Genomic DNA, 20,691 nt, shown 5'->3' with positions numbered 1-20,691 from the left:
TGGTTTGGCCTCTGTTGGATATAGGATGCTGGGCTTGATGGATCCTTGGTCTGACCCTGTATAGCAATTTCTTACGTTCTTATGTTCGCGCAACCTGGCGCAAACAAACCTATGCCCAATTTTATAACATTTGCACGCAGCCGCGCGCATGTTATAAAATCCAGGGTCGGCGAGCGCAAGGGGCTGCACAATCGTGCAACTTGCGCACACTGAGCCGCGCAGCCTTCCTCCGTTCCCTCCACCCCACCCCCCCATACCTTTGTTCCAAAAGTTACGCCTGCCGGCACACCATGCCCCTGCACCACGGCCCCGCCCACTGCCCCACCCATGGACCGCCCCTTTTTCGAAGCCCTGGGACATGCGCGCCGCCAAGCCTAAGCAAGATAGGCTCGGCGTGCGCAGGGGCAGCTTGGGGCAGCTTTTCGAGGGTTAGGTGCGTAACCCTTTGAAAATATGCCCCAAAATGTCTATCAGCAGCACTAAACAGCCAGTAAAATCTAGCAAATAGGAATAAAACAATTAATACATAGTTAACTGACAAAACAGCTGCTGATTCAATGAGGCAGTTTGAACAACTCCTCCCTCAAATGCTTGCTTAATTAGGAATCCTTTAGCATTTTTTCTGAAGGTCTTTATACACAAGCTTCAGAATGGAGATCTTTGAGTAATGATTTCCAAACTAATGGGCCTGCAACAGCAAACATCCATTCTCTCATTTTATATAAATGTAGATGCTTAATTGATGGTATGTTCAAAACGTTCTTACCTTGGGACCATAACAAATAAATTGGGACATACATTTTCAAAGATGCATTATGCAGGAAGGTACTACATAGTGTAGTACCTTGAAATGTTTAAACCAAAATTTTTAATTTCTTAGCATTCAGATGGGTTAATCCACACCAGTGGATTATGCACCTCTACTAGCAGATGGAGACTGAGCAAAGCTGATGTCGCTGTATATATACCTCTGCACTGACATCAGCCCACCATAATTCTCCATCTCCATCAGATGGATGGGCATTTCCCTATAGGGGATTGCTTGTTTTAAAAAAACAAAAACAAAAAAAAAAACAGGGAGAATATTTACGCACTGCTTCTCCTGAGGTGATATTTTATGGTTTCTCCCTCATTCAAGTTCTTCTGAGGTGATATCACATGATCTCTCCCTCAGTCCAGTGCCTTGGTCCGGCAGCCAGTTTTCCGGTGTGAATTTAGCTGCCAGGAGAGAACAGCTGAAAGGCTAGTGGATGCAGGGTCGGTGAAGGCATTAGCCCTCTCCCCCTAGAGCCGGAGACTGACTCTGTATTCAGCCAGTATGGGCTGAGTTCAGGTAAGGAGTTAAGGAGGAAATGAGAGAGATGATGTTAGAGATTCCTCTCACCCTTTCTTCTATTCTGGTCTCTGAGCCTCAGTGGGCCAATCCATTTGCCTCCGCCTCCGTGAGGAGATGGGGAGTTGCGGCTGTTTTGGTGGGTTGAGCTGCCTTTTGGGTTAGGCTCCACTTTTAGGCTTTGTGTTAGCGCACTTTTGCTGCCCTGGCCTGCCATGAAATGGTGCCCAAGCTCGGTTTGCGCCTATGCGTCCAGGCTGGGCATCCGTCTGAGCCTCGTGGTTGGGATTACAAGTTTTGACCATCAGTAGTACATGCTTATACATGTAAATGTCCCGTACTGGGGTGCCCCATGCTTGAACGTTCCATTCTTTTGACTTCCTAAATTTTGGGCGTACTATATGGATTTGCTTTGTATAGATGCACAGTTGGACACATAGTTGTCAGTCACATGTTGTAAGCGTGCTGCTAGTGGACGTTTTTATCCATGGCGCTATATATATATATATATATATATATATATATATATATATATATATATATATATATATATATATATATATTTTACCCTGCTGCTTTTCAGCCTGGGGTTCCCTCTGATTTTGTCAGTGCTGTTGAGGTTCAGGGAGAGTTGTCTCCTGCTGGTTTTTGCTGAGCCGAGCCCAGCCCTTCCCAGCAGGATGCAGGAATGGGTCCAGACGGGGATCTATCAGTTTTTCACTTGGACAGGTATGTTCGGCAGAGCTGGCCAAACTAAACAAAAAAAAAAAATAAAATCGCAGGCTGCAGAATTCCGCAAGCCTGGTGACGCGGGTAGCCTTAGCCTGCTGAGGGTCACTCTGAAGGGGACCCAGGTATCATAGATGAAGAAAGCAATCCTTATAGAGCGTTGTGTCATAGAAAAGTTGTTGGCTCTTCTCACCCTGATGCAGAAGATGTTGGGAGTGCTGGGTGTTGATTCCATTTCTGAGCCAAAGTTACTTCCAATATCTGTAAGGCGTTGGATCATTATTTTATGATTGACAGTGTCAAAGGCAGCAGAAATGTCCAGGAGGATCAGGATATGAGAAATGCCTGTGTCAAGGCATTTGTGCATGTAGTCAGACATGGTAATAAGTAGGGTTTCCGTACTGTGGTGCCGCCGGAATCCATATTGCGAATGTGAGAGAATGTCATGTTCGACCAGGTAATCAGATAACTGTCGATTGTTTTTTCCAGGATTTTAGCAATAAATGGCAGATTTGAAATCGGGCGATAGTTGGTAAGGTCTGAGGGGTTCAGTGAAGGTTTTTTTTAAGATAGGTTTAATAATGGCATGTTTAAGTGTTTGGGGGACGAAACCAAGAGAGATGGAGCTGTTAATATTTGCAATGGGTTTGGTGATGATGCTAGGGATTGCAAGGAGGGTTTTTGTCGGAATGGTGTCTGACGGGTGTGTGCATGGCCTCTTTTTTTTTTTTTTAAGATAGATTCAATTTCCATAGTGGATACGGTATCAAGGGCAGGGAGCCTTGCAGTATTGCTAACAGAGTGACAGGCAGAGGAGGCTTGGGTAGGAGGGAATCGTGACATTATATTGCTAATCTTTGTGTTAAAAAAAAAGTGGCAAGGTCATCCTCTTGACACAGATCCTTTATTGCATACTATGTAAATATTCACTGTAAATGCGTTTTACTATGTAAATATTCCTGTCCCTTTTCTCTTTTTTCCTCCTATCCCAGTTGGTAATTTCCTTGTTCATTGTAACCATTATTTTCTGCACCAGTTCAATTACCCTAGTTCTATGTTTATTACACGACTTGTTAAATGTAAACCGACTTGATGCAACCTTTGGTCGTGAAAGCCGGTATAGAAATTAATAAATAAATAAAAATAAATAAATAAATAAATCACATTTGCCCTGTTCATCAGCAACCTGGAGGCTGTTGGGACTGGACTTGGTTAGGGAGTTCACTAATTCAAAGAGGGCTCGAGGGTTGAATTGCAGGTGATGAATTTTGAGCGCATCGAAGTCTCTTTTTGCTTTATTAATGGCTGCTCTGTATGCATGGAGGTGAGTTTTGTAGGTGGCATGTAGAGTAGGGGTGGGTTTTTTTTGCCATTTTCTCTCCAGTTTTTTTAGGCTGCATTTTCCTGTCTTTTAGCTCACTGGAGTACCAAGGTTGTTTTTTATTTCTGATTGGGTCTATCAGGCGTGATTGTAAGGGGCATAGTTCATCAGCAATAGTATTAGTGAGAGAATACCAGGAGTTGAGGGCAGTGTCTGCGTCTGTAAGGTCGAGTTTATCGAGCTCTTGTTTGAGGGCTGAGACTAAATCTTCTTGCTTGCAATTGCGTCAGAATTGGATGGGTTTTTTGTGTGGTGTGGGTGTAGATGAGTTGCTTATGGAGCAGGATATGTCAACATGAAGGTGGTCGGACCAAGGGATAGCGGTGCATAACGGTGAGGTAGAATTGATGAGGGAATTGGTGAATATAAGGTCCAGGGTATGGCCTGCTTTGTGTGTGGGGTTAGAAACAAGTTGTTTGAAGCCTAGGGCATCTAAAGCAGACAGTATTGCTTCACAGGAGGGTGTGAGCTTTATCGCATCAACATGGATGTTAAAGTCACCAAGTATAATTGCTGGGAGGTGGATGTTTATGTGCTTTGAAATAAATTCAATTAGGATGGAGGTTTTTTTTTCAAGAAGGCCAGGTGGGGCATAGGCAAGGCAGAGTTGGAGATTAGAGGTAGTGAAAAGGCTGATTTCCAGTTTGTGTGGCGAGGTCAAGGGTTTGTGAGCAAATTTAAATGCCTTTTTGGCAGCTAGTAGCAAGCCGCCTCCTTTTTTTTTTTTTTTTTTTTTTTTTAGGTCGGGGAATTGAGAATATGTCATATGTTTGCACAGGAAGTTGGTTGATAAGGGCGGTGTCAGAATCTTTTAACCAAGTTTCTGTGATGGCGAGAATGTCGGGTTTGTCATCGGTGAGTATGTCATGAATTAGAGGTGTTTTTTTTAGAGATGGACTGTGCGTTAAGTAGAAGGATTGCGAAGTAGTGATACCAATGAGTTGCGTAAATGGGGTGGTCATGATGGGTAAGAGGTTTCTGTGTCTTACCAGTGTGGCTTTAGGGGGGGGACTTCTCGTATAATGTTTAATGGTTGGGATAAGGAAGGTGTGCATGATGAATAGATTATTTTAAAGGCAATAGGCGGCAGTTAAAAAGCAGGTTGGCGGTTGAGGTTGAGAATATAGTGCCAGGTGACACAGGGTAAGAGGGAAGAAAAAAAAAATACCCAAAACTTATGAGGAACAAATCTAAAACATACAAATCTAAAGCATAGATAAAACAGAAATACTTAAGGTTAGAGTCAGTTGATCTGAATAGCGTCCTTTGCAGGGGCGTAGAAGGCAGGCGTTGTTCTTGGAATAGATGAGAGGTATGGTGTGTGGGAGACCTGTGGTGAGCCTTCCTAAGATGGAATCAGTCCGGCGAGATCAGTTGAGTTGTAGATGGAGTAGGCAGTGAATATTCCCGACAATTGGACGCACGAAGGGGCGCACTAAGGGGCAGGCTATTTCCTTTTAATTGCCTATTTCCTTTTAATTGGAAGGAGTTCAAATTCACATCAGACCAGTGGGTTCTGGAGTGATAAGGGAAGACTATGCTCTGCAGCCTTCTCTCCGTCCCTAGAGACTTCTTCATGGTATATCTCTGCATCTCTCCGCAGAAGAGGCAGGCAGTAGAGTTTGAAGTCAAGGATCCTGAACTCTCGGGCTGTGATTCCAGTGCCCAGGTCACAAGAAGATACAGGCAGTTATTCTAATTTATTTCATTATTCCCAAGAAGGACGATTCCTCTTGCCTCATCCTGGACCAAAAAAAGGGTCAATTGTCATTGGCGAGTGACTCAATTCCACATGGAAAACTTAAGCTCGGTGATAACGGCAATACAGTTGGGGGAATTCTACGTTTCTGGGTCTGTCGGAGGGATATCTACATATGCCCATTTGGCTAGAGCATTGGTGGTTTTCAGTTTCACTGTTTTTGAGTAGCATTATCAATTTTTGAGTGCTACCTTTTGGTCTAGCTGCCGCATCCAGAACTTTTGCCAAGGTCAGGGTGGTGATAGAGGCAAGGCTGAGAGAGAATGGCATTCTGGTTCTCCCATACCAAGCTTGGTTAATTCTGGCCAAGAGCCTGGAAGAGTCTTCAGGCCTTGTGTAAGGGGATCTCCTGGCCAAGAGCAGACATTGAACTATCTTGGTGTTCATTTTGACACTAAGTAAGGCAGAATGTTCCTGCCGGAAGGCCACATTCAGAAACTGTTGGCACAGGTGTGGCTATTGACAGATATTCCTCCCAATGGTGTGGTCTTGCCTACAGCTGCTAGTTTTTGATGTCAGCCACCCTGGAGATGGTTCCATGGGCAAGGATGCATATGCAACCTCCTGAGAGCATACCGTTTGCACGAAGTGTCAGGACTACTCGATGTGGCTTCAGTTACTTTTGTAGGTCAGCATCCAACTGCAGTAGTAGTTGAAAGCGGATGATCTAAGGAATGGTGTTCCCTACAGACTCCAGACTGGCTGATACGACTGATGTGAACCTCCGGAGTTAAGGGGCTCACTGACAGGAGTTGATAGTGCAGGGGCTCTGCAGTGCAGAGGACTCTGAGGAATCACTTGGCTGGAAGCTCATGGCTTTCGGCTGGCATGCTTGCGGTTCGTCTGATGCTTGCAGGATTAAGTGGACCAAGTAAGGTCAGACTATATGACAACAGTGGTTTGTCAATTGCCAAGGAAGCGCTAAGGGCAAGCAAATGTTGCAGGACATAGCCCAGCTCAGGGATTGGGTGGAGGTATATCTTCAGGATATCTCTGCCATCCCCATGGTGGAAACGGTATATTTAAGAGCCGATTTTTCTCAGCAGGCAGAGTCTGGATCGAGAGACTGGGAGATGGCAGATGATGCATGCCAGTTCATAATAGCCCTCTGGGGTCTACTGTTTTTAGACTTCTGGCGATATCTCACAGTGCAAAGGCAGGACTGGTCAGAAGGCAAGTTTCTATATGCCTTTTTCCTGTGGCTCATGTTGGTCAGAATGATTTGATAGATCAAAAGACACTCTGGATTGGTGCTTCTGGTGTCTCCACGTTGGCCCAGGAGGCCATGGTATACACAATTGTGGAGGTTCCTGGTGAACCTTTCTTTTGGTTCACGATCTACAGAGACCTGCTATGACAGGGATCTGTTCTTCACAAGATCCTGCTTGATTTTGTCTTACGTTATGGGCCTTGAAAGGGCTTTGTTGCTGAAGCATGGATTTTCCACTTTGCTTCGAGTGTGGAAGTTTTTCTACTTCTTTAGCTTATGTTAAAGTTTGGACTGTATTTGATGCTTGGTGTGAGGAACAAGGCATGCTTCCTCATCCAATGAAGATTTCGCTCATTTTGCAGTTCTTATAGGATGGGTTCCTTAAGGGCTTGGCCCTTAACTCCTTAAAGGTGCAAGTGGCAGATCTTGCCCAGTTCCAGGGTCAGATGAATGGTAGACCCTTCTCAGCCCATTCAGATATGGTCTGGTTTTTGAAGGAGGTGAAGCATCTTCGTTCTCCCTTACGGTTGCCGGTATTCTTATGGAACTTTAATCTGGTAGTCCTTTTGTTGTCCTGAGTGGCTGAGTTTCCAGGGATGATTGGTAAATAATCAGTTTTCAATCCCTAGATCAGTGATGTTACACTCTGTCAGAGCTCAGTATTCCCTGTTATCTGACTGCTTGATTGGTTGTCTGTTGATAGTTATAGTCAGATATTGTTAATCTGTCCACAGTTGGCTTTTGCAGAGAATACTGGCAGGCTAATGTCAGTGCAGGGATATATATATATACCATGTCAATTTTGCTTTGTCTCCATCTGCTGGTAGGTTAATCCACACCAGTGGGTTATGAACCTCTATCTCCACTAAAGAAAAGGAAATTATCAGATAAGTAGTAATTTCTCATTTAATGTGCCAAATGTCCAGGAGCCAGTGTAATGTTTTTTGAATCATTGGCATCTCATGTTAATATTGTGAGGGTCTTACTGTAATGCATGCTACAGCATTCCATGCTGTCTGTAGCACCCACAGCGTTTAACAGAAGGCATGGTGGTAACCTGCAAGAAGTGGCAGTTATTATCATGACCAACTTGCTGGGCAGACTGGATGGACCATTTGGTCTTTTATCTGCCATCTTTACTATGTTACTATAGTTAAGTTGGAAGGCCCAAAAATATAGAATTAGAGTAATCCATCCATCTGATCACTGCTAACTGTATTACTGTATAAAGATCTTCCAGAGCCAACAGTGGTTTTGATCTGCATAATATCTGGATTTTATAAAATGTTTTGTACTATTTTAACAAGAGGCTACACAAGGAAAGGGAGATATCAAAATAACCTCCAGATTTCTGACTTGTGGCAATGGGAATGTACCGACCATTAAGGTCAATTGACTTAGGTACATTGTCGAAAGGACACCTTGCCAACAGCAAAATTTTGGTTTTACTAATATTCATAGACAATCTGTTTACTTGTAGCCACTGTCTGATAGTATTAACATTTTTTATTTTGGATATTGCAATAATGATGGACCGATAGGAAAAGCAAACTGAATATTTTCTGAATAGAGCTTATCATGATCCAGATCAGCTAATAGTGACACATTGGTATGACAGCACTGAGCCCTGGGGAACTCTAGCCTCAGAATGACATGCTGAAAATGATCCTTGAGATAAGATTTAAACCAGTTTATAACAGAATCCTTTATCCTCAATTCAGAGCCTCAGTAACAAAATTTCTTGATTTATGGTATCAAATGTTATGAAGATATCCAATGTCTGAAATTTATCCAAGCTGGATGATGTTTGTGTTTTGCCCTTTTCGAAACTCAAATTGGAACTGATCAAGAAGCTCGTGATAGTCTTAAAACAACGAAAGGAGGTTTTTGTTTTTTTTTTCAATTTTTTATTTGTTTCAAATTGTTACAACAAATAAATTAACACAAGATTATCAGGATTAACTGTGTCAAATTGTACCAAGACAATTACATACTCAGATACCTTCCTATCTTCAATTATATCATAAGGAAAAAGAGAAGTGAACATTCTTATATAATTGAACAATATTAACAAGTAAAATGGCATTATCTAGATCCTCTCTAATACTTTTTCTATACCGGTCATTAATTTTCAAGAAGGTTCTTCAAATCTATTGGATCTAAAATTAGGTAATTGCAACCATTTAATTTATACTACATTTGCATGGATACATCAACTTAAAACAGCCTCCTTTTTCTAGTACTTTCTCTTTATATCTGAGGACATTTTTTCTACGAACCTGTGTAATTTTAATGAGGTCAGGAAAAATCCAAACCTTCTGGCCATAGAAAGTACTTGTTCTATTCCGGAAAAAGGACCTCATGATGTTATCTTTATCCGTTGAGAAGGCTAATTGGACGAATAGAGTTCCCCTTATATTTACATCCCACTCATCTTGAGATTTCTGGAGTAATTCCGATATATCTATAGATCTACTAACATTCTCCAATTCTTTATCACTTGATTCTTTTCGTACCTGATCTTTCTCATATTTCTTATCTCCTAAGTAGAATGCTCTTATTATAACAGGTAGACATTTTTAATATTTGTAGTAAATAAGTCCTAAATAATTCAATAGGATTTAATTTCTTTATGACTGGAAAATTATTAACTCTAATATTTAATGATCTTACCAAATTTTCCAACTTTTCCAATCTTTTACTTCTTCCCCTTCGAGAATCTGTTCACTTTGAATTTTTTCTACCTGAGTAATTTTCTTCTCTATTTTATCTACTACCTCTCTTTGCTTTTCTAATTCAGCTGCATTTATTACCGAGGAATTAAAGGTTTTTATTACTACCTCAGTCAATTTGTTTATAGACAAGTCTAATTTCACCAAACCATTCCATAAACTTTCCATAGTTATATTATTTGGTTTAGGCATCAAAATATTAGATTTTATAACCACTTCTTATTCGGTTGATTATCTTTTGATGAGTTGCACATCTTTGGTGTACTTGACTCAATAGGAAAAACAATTGGACTTTGTAATAAACTCAAATGCTTATTCTCATTTGACTTATCTATTATATGCAAATCGTTAAGATGATTTCCTTTTTCTCCTTGTATCTCCAAAAGGCTGTATTCACCCTCCTGACTTGCCCCTGATTTTTCTTGGGCCTCAAGGCCTTCTTTCCCAGGGGGAGCTGGTGGAGCCGGTGCCCCTGGGCTCAAAGATATTTCATTGACCTGAGGGGAGGCACCTCGTTCTAGTGGCTCTCCTTCGGCGGTCTGCCCTACTGGGGAATTTTGGGGTTCTAGCCAATCTAATACTGTTTTTTGTCTAGCTTCTGCTACTACCACCTCACTAGGAGGCCTTAATTTGGCCTTCCTTTTTGTGTGTGGCATTCCAGGAAATTTATATATAACACCAGTATTTAAGATTATAATACTATGACTTTAGTAAATTAATAAGTAAAGAAAATTATCACTTCTAAGGGGCCGAGAGAGAGAGAAAATACATAAGATAGTACTAAGAAAATATATAAATCCCAGTGAAGCCCGGCAAAGCCCTGCTAGCCGTGTGCCCCTTAAGCGTGCGCGGCTTTAGAGGCGCGCCGGCTCTGCTGCGCACCGCAGCAATGCTGTAAGTTAAAATCCAAGTCCAGGTCCCGCCGCCTCCTGGAAACGCCCACCTCAGACAGGAAATGCTAGCGAGAGATGTAAAAAACCAGACCGTCGGGGCAAGTCACCGCTTACCCCGGGATTCGCTTCAGGTAATGTGAAAACGCTGCGGCTCTCCTCCCGACTCGCGAAAGGAGTTTTTAAACTGCTTTGACAGTTTTTGCTTTAAAAAAAAAAAAAAAAAAAGGTAGATCAGATGGCTCTGTAATTAGAGTTCATACCTGGATTAAGTTTCAACATAAGACACTTATTCTATATTTAATTCTGAAGTAGTTCCATGTTATCAGTGAACTAGGACATGAAGATAGATTAATCCAAAATTGGATGCCAGAATAACTAATCCATTAGCAGAAGATTTTGTATATGAAAACTGTGTAAGTTGTTTTACAACTATTGGACGCCAATTGCCTCTGTTCTGTTTTTTTTACTTCTGTTCCTCCAACTTCCTATTTTTTTTTTATAAACCAATGTAATGCCTCAAAAATATGTGAGAACTCAAAAGTAAACAACCATGAAAAACAGTGTTTAAAAATCACTCATTGAGCGAATCCATTATAGAGAATAATGTATTTACTTAACTCCTCTTATATGACTCCCAGCATCACCGAGTTTTGGAAAGGACTCCTCCTTCAGGGGACCCGACTCGGCACTAATCTTCACGGGCTTTTTGTCAGGAATTTATTATTAAGTATCTAAAGATCAATGTCCACCATTCTCCAGTTGAACTTTGTTTTCAAATGATTCAATATCCACCGTAGTTTCATCAAACTTCTTAAGATGCTGGATTGAATCAGTTGAAAACTAAGTTCAGTCTGAGAATGGTGGACATTGATCTTTAGATACTTGAAAATAAAATTCTTGACAAAAAACCCGAGAAAATTGGTGCTGTCGGGTTCCCCTGAAGGAGGAGTCCTTTCTGAAACTTGGCGATGCTGGGAGCTATATAAGAGGAGTTAAGTACATTATTCTCCATAATGGATTCGCTCAATGAGTGATTTTTAATCACAATTTTTCATGGTTGTTAACTCAAAAGAAATCGTACATATTTTTGAGGCACTAAATTGGTTTATAGAAAAAAAAAAAATAGGTCGGTTAATTATAAATAAATCATTTTAGGTAACCTGTGGAGGTACTGTTAAAATGTATATGAAACCACCTCTATCCACCTTTATATAATTTTATGATATTTTTTGATATGTTATGTAGTTGACTTCATTTACACACACAAAGTAGTAGTATTATTGTTACTACTTAGAGTTTATTTTTTCTCACTGGATTTGATTGTGTTTTATTTCTATTCGGCATTTAGTGGTCAGATCCATGTAGATTTTAAATTTTCTATCATGTACCATTGGTATGACTGTTCCCTGAAACAGTATGCAACGTTCGTGGCTTTTGAGATTTTATGGTAAACAAATTCTTCTTGGGCCCTATTTGTGCTTCCTGGTCTGTCTTCTCATGCATTCTTCTTTTGTTGCCTGCTGACTTATTTTATGGCTTTCCTTTACAGTGACCTGAATCACAGCACTCAATATGTTCAAGGACTGGCTCTCTGCACACTTGGCTGCATGGGCTCTTCAGAGATGTGTAGAGACCTCGCAGGAGAGGTTGAGAAGCTTTTGAAAACGTCTAATTCTTACTTGAGGAAAAAGGTAAAGTCAGATGTGTTTTGTGACTGCAGCAAGATGCTTATGGGAATGGAAGTCATAGGAGTGGGCTGGTACTTAGGCTCCTGTAAACTGCCCATTCTAATGCGATAGTGCAAAGCCTGCCCAAACTCAGGCTTTACCCTCACATGTAAGGATCCTTTGTACTTATCCCGTGCTCTATTTTTCTGTGAACTACCACCTCAAACTGGTGCTCAGGGTAGTGTATAGCGTACTTCAGTATTTATACAATATGGACCATTATAATGGTGGTAACAAATTACAATATATCGGTAATAGATCAGTATGATAGTGGCAAGACAAATGTCATAATAGCTTTTCAGCCAGGCCTTCCCCTAAGATCCACTTCTTCGGCCCACTGAGGGTCTGTGCTATATGCAATAGGGATGCAACTGAGTCCTGAAACTATTCCTTGTTATAGTCAGCTGATGAAGCAGCATTGTATGTTTGTGTCTTTTTACAGAGTCATGTAATAATCCATTTTAAATTATGCATATTGTTTGAATGTACCCCGCCCTGAACTTTTGGCAGGTGCAGGAAATACTTTTAAGTAACTACAGAAATGAGTTTTCCTATGCTGGATCCTAAAGCTAAGCAAATTGCAAATTCTGATTCAATTGTAAACTGTTCTATTGCCTCTGTTCATTTAAATTTATTGTAATCTGCCTTAAGACCAACTTTGGGAAAAGGCAAAATATCAAATATTGAAAAATAAAGAAATCAGTACACTGTATTGCAAGGTACGAGGGATGGTATTGAGGAGAGACATTATAAGACGTTTGTGTTCAAAGCAATTAGGTGAGTGGAGGGGAAGGTTTATCTTAAGTAGTTTCAGCACATTCTGGAATGTTGAGTTACATTTAGTCATTTGCGTGAGGAGGATGAGTTATTGGAAATTGAGTAATATTTGGCATAACCATGATCCTGAAACCAAGATCATCCTGATGGCTCTCACTTTTGATACAGTATTTCACCATTTGGGTCCCAGGCAGGTGAAAGGGTTTTTTTGTTGGTGGTTTCAGACAATTTGGCTTGGGCTGTGGATGTGGAGCTTTTTGACTGGTACATATAGGGTCAGCCAGTCTCTGAGGAATAATGGACCTTTATTAGTTAATACCTTGATAATTTTGAACTCTACCCTGCTGGTAACAGTCCGTGTAAGCTAGGTGGAATACAATCTATTTATTTATTTATTTATTTTTGGTTTTTTATATACCGATCTTCTTACATTGTATGCAAATCAAATCGGTTTACAGAGAACAAATTAAAACTTGCTTGGTAGCATTACATAAAACAGAGGAACTATTAAATAACAAAAATAAAAGAAACATATAAGAACAATAAATAACATGGAATTTGAAGATATTCCTAAATTAAACAGATGCCTGGCAAGAGGCTGATGAAGCAACCTTAAATGGTTAACTTACATGTGGATGAATCGAAACTAAATTGTGCTGGGTGCATGGACGATAGGCAAAGGGAGGACAAGGGGGAAGGAGGGAGGAGAGGGATACGCAGGGGGTCTAGGAAGAGGGAGGGTTTAAAGGGGAGGGAAAGGGGGTGGTGTTTATAGGGGAGGGAGGTTTAAAAGCTTTAAGGGGGTGGAGTTTAATGGGGGGAGGGGGGTAGTACAATTAGAGCGAAGCAGAACATAATTGTAAGTTGAAAGTGGCTTATGAGAGATCAGGGAAATGCTTGGCTGAAAAGCCAAGTTTTCAGTTTTTTCTTGAAAGACTGGTGGCAGGGGTCTTATCTGAGGTTTGGTGGAAGAGAGTTCCAAAGAGAAGGACTTGCGGTGGAAAATGCCCTATTCCTTAGCGGATTTTTGGCTTGGGGGATGAACAGGGTGCCTTGGTAGGCTTTTCTGATTGGTCTTGTTGATTTAATGGTACGTAGCTGATGGGTAAGATCGATTGGAGCTAAATTGTTTAAGTATTTGTGTATGAAGGTCAGGACTTTGTAGAGGACTCTGTATTTAATTGGAAGCCAGTGGAGATTGTAAAGGATGGGCGTGATGTGGTCTCTCTTATTAGAGTTGGTCAAGACCCTAGCTGCAGAAACCCATTAGCAAGGATGTACTAGTGTTTTTGACAAGTTGAAGGTAGCAGATCTGTGTGTCTTGTAGTACTGCAAGTTGCAGTAGTCTAATCTTGTGACCAGAGTGTATAACTATTGCCAAATCCTCCCTCAGAAGGATTCTGTTTCTATTTTGGTCTTCATTACTTCTCCTGGAAGGATGTTCATGTACCCTGTCGTTCTCTCTGTGAAGCATTTCCATATGTAACTGCTGAGTCTCTTTTGAGCTTTATTTCATGCTGCTTGTAGAAACTTCCTTTCCAGTGAAAAATGCTTACTACTTTTAAAAATTACTACTTTTAGGTATTTGAATGTCTAATCATCTCTCTCTCACCTTCTTCCTGCTTTTGTTATAGTTTTCCATATTTAGATCCTTAAGGCTTGTTTCACAGGGCTTATGGTGCAGTCTGTACCACATAAGACCATAAGAAATTGCCATGCTGGGTCAGACCAAGGGTCCATCAAGCCCAGCATCCTGTTTCCAACAGAGGCCAAACCAGGCCACAAGAACCTGGCAATTACCCAAACACTAAGAAGATCCCATGCTACAGATGCAATTAATAGCAGTGGCTATTCCCTAAGTAAACTTGATTAATAGCCGTTTCCTGTCGTGTAGCCAGATGGATTCAGAACAAATGGGTATAGTATGCTCGTGCTAGCAGTTGGAGACGGATCTGACGTCAGCACGGGTAAATATACCCCCACAGGAAGCGTAGCAACTTAGTAATTTCCGTCTCCAAAGCAGTTTGGAGAGCCTGCACGCTCGCTGAGCGTGTTTCCAATCTACTTTCTACTTTCTTCTTACTAAACGTCTACAGCACCATCGAGCCCCGCACTCCTGCGGTGATACCCTAAGGTCTCTCCCCCAGTTGAGTTTCCCGGGGTGATTTCCGTGATTCCCCGGAGGTCTAAGTCCTCGGTCCGGTGGCTGAATCGTGGCAGGGACGTAGCCCCCGGGCGAGGCTCGGGCGGGGCGAACGAGGTGCCTCGGTCCCGGCGTGGACGAGGCAGCCGGGTGCATTTCCTCAAAGCGTGGCGGTGAAGGTACTTGCCCTCTCCCCCCGCAGCCGGAGACCGCCCGGGTTCCAGCCGGGAAGCGCCGAGGATCAGGTAAGGTGTACATCTCTTACTCTTTGGTCTCCGAGGAACGAGGATCGGCGGCGTGGCCCGTAGGCGGCACGCCATGGAAGGGCGCCATTTTGTTGGCCTTACTCAGGTATTGAGCGCCCATGATAGGCACCTGTCTTTGCTAAGCCGCATATTGCTGAGAGCATATTGTTCAGCGTACATTGCTAAGCCGCATATTGCTGAGAGCATATTGCATATTGTTCAGCGTACATTGCTAAGCCGCCTATTGATGAGAGCATATTGGATAACATTGAGAGTATATTGCTAGCCGCATATTGCTGAGAGCATATTGCATTTTATTAAGCGTACATTGCTCAGCCGCATATTGCTGAGAGCATATTGAATGTCATTGGGCGTATATTGCTGCCACTTATTATTGAGCGCCTGTTGTATTAAGCGTATAATGCTGCCGCATATTATTGAGTGCCTGTTGTATTAAGCGTATATTGCTGCCGCATATTATTGAGCGCCTGTTGTATTAAGCATATTGCATTTTATTACGATTACATTGGCTACCCATTCACTATCGTATTCAATATAAGGGTTTAACCCTCATACACAAATCCCTTCACAAACCAGAAATGAATTGGTTCAATAATTCTCTGCAATTTCATACCTCTAACAGGCCGATCAGAAATTCATACCTGGCTACCTTACAAACCCCTTCACCCCAACTCTATAAATATTCATCCTCTAAGGCCCGCGCCTTGTCCCTAGCTGGCCCTACCTTATGGAACTCTATGCCCACTGAACTTGAACAGTCCCCGAAAATCTTTAAAAAAAAATCTGAAAACTTGGCTATTTACTAAAGCCTACACATGATCCCTCCTGTTTCATCTCAACACCTTCCACCCACCTTACAAGCACTCTAAACATTATCCACGTTGCTCTGCCTTTTCCATGATGCAACTCTTCTAAGTCCCTCTCCTTGTCCTATCCTTGCTTCCTCCTCCCCCTCTTCTTCCCCCTCACTACTCTCCCTCCCTTCTCCTCCCCTCTCCCCCTTTCCCTTTAATCTATATTATACCGTTTAAACTTCCTAGTCTTTCCCTGTTAATTATTATATACTAGTTCAAAATTATTATAAACTTGTTGTATGTACTACGTTTCTATTTTCATAGTTATTTTATATTAGTTCATAATTATTACTACCATGTTCTATGTACAACGCTCTGGCGTTTTGTTTTGTTTTTTACTGTAAACCGACGCGATATCCCTGGATGAACGCCGGTATATAAAAACCAATAAATAAATAAATAAAGTGTATATTGCTGCCACATATTATTGAGCGCCTGTTGTATTGAACACCTGTTAGATTAGGCGTATATTGCTGCCGCATATTATTATTAAGCGCCTGTTATATTAAGTGTATATTGCTGCCGCTTCTCATTAAGCGCATATTTTTCAATGGAACAGAAAGCCTCAGCGTCTTCAGCAGGGGCGCCTCCTGCCTCTGGCATTAAAGCCCTCGGCCTCTGCTCTGCATGCCAGCTTAGAGCCACGCACAGTGAAGAGCCAGACTCCCTATGTGCCCAATGTGAGGAGGCCGTGGGACCCTCAGGCCAGGACCAGTCTCAGCCACGATTCGCTGACAGTTCCCCAGGGGCTACCCCGGATTTAGCGGGCAGTCTCGACCAACCTGGAATCCCGGGGGATCTCGTACCCCGGCGATTAGAGACCGCTTCCATTTCCTGGGTGGATCTCTTTAAGGGGATTCATGCCTTTGTACAGATGCAAACAGCTTCCCGTCCAGGCCCTGCTGTTCCTGCTGTTTCTGATGTTCCGGCTGCGGTTGCGGCTCTAGCGGATCCTGTTCCTGGACCCTCACGCCCTTATCGTGAGCAGGACCTCCCACCTCCAGACAGTCCAGATCAGTCGGACCCGGATGGTTCACTGGACGAGGGGGAACTTCCCTCAGGGATTGAGCCATATAGAACCATGAGGCGGTTCTTCCCTAAAGAGGATCTCTCCGACCTGGTGTCTCAGTGCCTGGCGGAGTTGGATATTACAGGTCCCAGCGCTACGGTACCCTCTGCGCAGAACCCCCTGCTGGAAGGTCTTCGTCCTACAGCCCGCCATTTTCCATTCTTGCAAGCGGCACAACAACTGATAGATTTAGAATGGGCTGCACCAGCGGCCTCATTCAAAGGGGGTCGGGCCCTGACAAGCATGTACCCCCTGGCACCAGCTATCCAGGAGCTGCTGGCGTGCCCTCAGGTGGACGCCTTGATTAGTGCTGTGGTCAAGTGCACTACCATTCCAGTTGAGGGGGGGGGGGCGGCCCTCAAGGAGCCTCATGACCGGCGACTGGACGCCATTTTGAAACAGACTTTTGAGGTGGCAGCTCTATCTTTGCGGATCGCAACCTGCTGCACAGTGGTGACGCGTTCCTGTTTGTCACAGGTCAGGAACAACGCTCCAGCAGCAGACATGGAGTCCGCTCTCTCGTTCCTCACGGATGCGGCATCAGACCTAGTCCGGACAACAGCCAAGGGGATCTCATCCTCGGTAGCCGCCAGGAGGCAGCTCTGGATATGGAAATGGTCAGCCGATGCTCCTTCGAAGACACACCTCACCAGATTGCCCTTTAAGGGCTCTTTCCTGTTTGGCAGCGACCTTGATAGATTGGCCAGCACATGGGGCGCCTCTCCAGTGGTTCAGAAGGAACCAGCGCGCCTTTCCAAGGCCCTTCAGGGGTAGAAGCTCCCAGCGCTTCACCCCCTACAGGAGTCGCTACCAGGTGCCTTGTCCTCAGGCCCGGAATCAGTCCTTTCGGACCAAGCAGCGCAAGAGGGGAGCAGGCCCGGGCTCAGGTCCCGGCCGCGCCTCACAATGAGAATCCGCCGATTCATCTGGGGGACGGAGCCATAGGGGGCAGGTTAACCCTCTTCTACCCCAGATGGGTCGAGATTACGTCGGACCAGTGGGTCCTCGCCATCATCCGAGAGGGGTATTATCTGGACTTTCATCATCTTCCTCCGGACAAGTTTGTGGAATCTTCGTCCCATACACAAGAAGGCAGCATTGGAAGCTACCCTGGCGAGGCTCCTGTCCTTGAAAGCCATCATCCCAGTACCTGCATGGGAAGTGAATTCTGGACACTATTCTATTTATTTCATGGTACCCAAGAAAGGGGGCACCTTTCGGCCCGTACTGGACCTCAAGTCAGTCAATCGATACTTGAGGGTCCCGAGGTTTCGCATGGAAACTCTGCGTTCGGTCAAGAACGCAGTACAGCCAGGAGAATTCCTCACGGCCCTAGACTTGTCAGAAGCCTACCTGCATATCCCGATACATCCGGAGCATCAGTGCTACCTACGCTTCAAGGTTCTAGGACGCCACTTCCAATTCCGGGCTCTGCCCTTCGGGTTAGCCACGTCACCGCGGACCTTCACCAAGGTGGTCGTAGTGGTAGCAGCGGCACTCAGACGGGAAGGAATCCTTGTCCATCCCTACCTAGATGATTGGCTCATCAGGGCGAAATCACGGGAGGAGAGCCATCGGGTAACCGACAGGGTGATCGCCCTTCTGGAAAGCTTGGGCTGGGTTGTCAACCTCAGCAAGAGTTGCCTACAGCCTTCCCAGTCACTAGAATACCTGGGAGTCCAGTTCGACACCCAGGCAGACACGGTCAGTCTCACTGCCAAGAGAAGGTTAAAACTTCAGACGCGTCTCCGGTACTTGATGGGAGCCAGTCGGCCCACAGCTTGGGATTATCTGCAGGTTCTCGGCCTCATGGCATCCACCCTGGAAGTGGTACCTTGGGCAAGGGCCCATATGAGACCTCTGCAACGCTCCCTGCTCTCTCGCTGGAGCCCCCGCTTTCGGAACTATTCCACGCACTTTCCTCTGCCAGCCAGAGTACGGACCCAGTTACGGTGGTGGTTGCAGTCCAACCACACGAGCAGGGGGTCGAAGATGTCCTCCCCCACGTGGACTCTGCTCACCACAGATGCCAGCCTGAGTGGCTGGGGAGCACAATGCAAAGAACTCGCCGCACAAGGGCGGTGGAACAGAGAAGAGTCAGCGTGGAACATCAACCGTCTAGAGGCCCGGGCAGTCCGATTGGCATGCCTACGATTTGCTCACAGACTGAAGAACAGAGCAGTCAGAGTGATGTCCGACAACGCCACCACGGTGGCATACGTCAACCATCAGGGCGGAACCAGAAGCCAACAGGTATCTCTGGAGATAGCCCCGCTGATGGCTTGGGCAGAGGCGAATCTTCAGGACATCTCAGCCGTCCACATTGCCGGGAAGGACAACACCGCGGCAGACTTCCTCAGCAGAGAAAGCCTAGATCCGGGAGAGTGGCCCCAGGGTGTTCCAGGGATCTATGTTGATAGCACGTATAGCAACCTACCAGCTATACATGGCACAATACTCTAGAAACCTCTGGAAACAAGTTCAGGATTTCTCAGAGTCCCTACCTGAGGAGTTTCAGGAGGGATTGAATTCCATCCTCCAGAAGGGCCTTGATGCTGGAAAACATGAGGTCAGACCTGCCTATGATATCTTCGAGACTGACTTCAGAGTGTCAGCAGCAGGTATGAGTGCCAGACGCTGGGCATGGTTGAAATCTTCAGACTTGCATCAAGAAGTCCCAGGACAGGTTAGCAGACCTTCCATACACAGGGGACAATTTGTTTGGAGAAAAAATTCAGGAAGCAGTGGCGTAACTCAAAAAAACCATCATGAGACATTGCGCCAACTATCCACTGTTCCCTCGGACTTCTCGTCTACCACCAAAAGGCCATTTAGACGGGAACCCAGGAGGCTAACCTATAAAACCTGTAGGTATTACCCTCCTCCATCCCGGACTCGACCAACCAGACCCTTTCAAAGAGGTCAGCCTCGTCAGCACAGGCCTCCAAAAGCCCAACCAGCTCCTCAGACTGGTCCTGCATTGGGGTTTTGACTCCCTTCTAGAGAGCAGCAGTCGATCCTTGCCTCCAACAGAATTTCCGCGTGTGCCACTTTGCCAACATATGACACTCAATCACAACGGACCAATGGGTCCTTTCTGTGGTTGCCCACAGTTACCATCTAAACTTCCTTACGCTACCACCGGACTCTTCACCACATCTGGCGTGGAGTTTAACCGACCATACTCCACTTCTAGAGGCAAAACTCTCGACCCTCCTGCAGTCCAATGCCGTGGAACCAGTTCCCCGACTGCAGCTAGGAAAAGAGTTGTACTCTTGATATTTTCTAATTCCAAAAAGTCATGTGGTATTTCATCCTGTACTGGACCTTTGCGCCCTAAACAAACATCTCTGCAAGGAAAAATTCAGAATGATAACCGTGGACACCATTCTCCCTCTCCTGCAACAGGGAGATTGGCTCTGCTCTCTAGATCTTCAGGAGGCGAATGCCCATATAGCCATATTCCCTCCTCATCGAAAATACCTCAGATTCATAGTCTGTCACAGGCATTTCCAATACCGAGTGCTACCGTTCGGCCTAGCATCAGCAGCCCGTGTGTTTACGAAATGCCTAGCAATAATAGAAGCTTACTTAAAGCAGCGCATCTATCCGTATCTAGATTGGCTACTCCGTATCTATCCGTATCTAGATTGGCTACTCAGTGGTCTATCCAAGGAGGAAGTGCTTCAATCCCTCTGTCTTACTATACAACTGCTACTTACCTTGGGCTTTCTCATAAACTATCCCAAGTGAAATCTAACTCAGTCATGCACCCTCTCATTTATCAGAGCAGATCTAAATGCCATTCAAGCCAGAGC

General features: G+C 44.3%; 1 protein-coding gene across 4 annotated transcripts in view; it reads left to right on the top strand.

Moving 5' to 3' along the window:
• AP1G1 (adaptor related protein complex 1 subunit gamma 1) overlaps positions 1-20,691 on the top strand; it is a 305,811-nt gene that overhangs the window by 90,512 nt on the left and 194,608 nt on the right. For all 4 annotated transcript variants that reach the window (XM_029608250.1, XM_029608251.1, XM_029608252.1 and 1 more), the window contains one exon: positions 11,587-11,728. In XM_029608250.1, the coding sequence (XP_029464110.1) occupies positions 11,587-11,728 (142 nt within the window). The remainder of the gene's footprint in view (positions 1-11,586; positions 11,729-20,691) is intronic.

Source organism: Rhinatrema bivittatum, chromosome 7 (assembly GCF_901001135.1).
Source record: "Rhinatrema bivittatum chromosome 7, aRhiBiv1.1, whole genome shotgun sequence".
Lineage (NCBI taxonomy): Eukaryota > Metazoa > Chordata > Amphibia > Gymnophiona > Rhinatrematidae > Rhinatrema > Rhinatrema bivittatum.
This window is presented reverse-complemented; position numbering and strand designations above follow the sequence as displayed.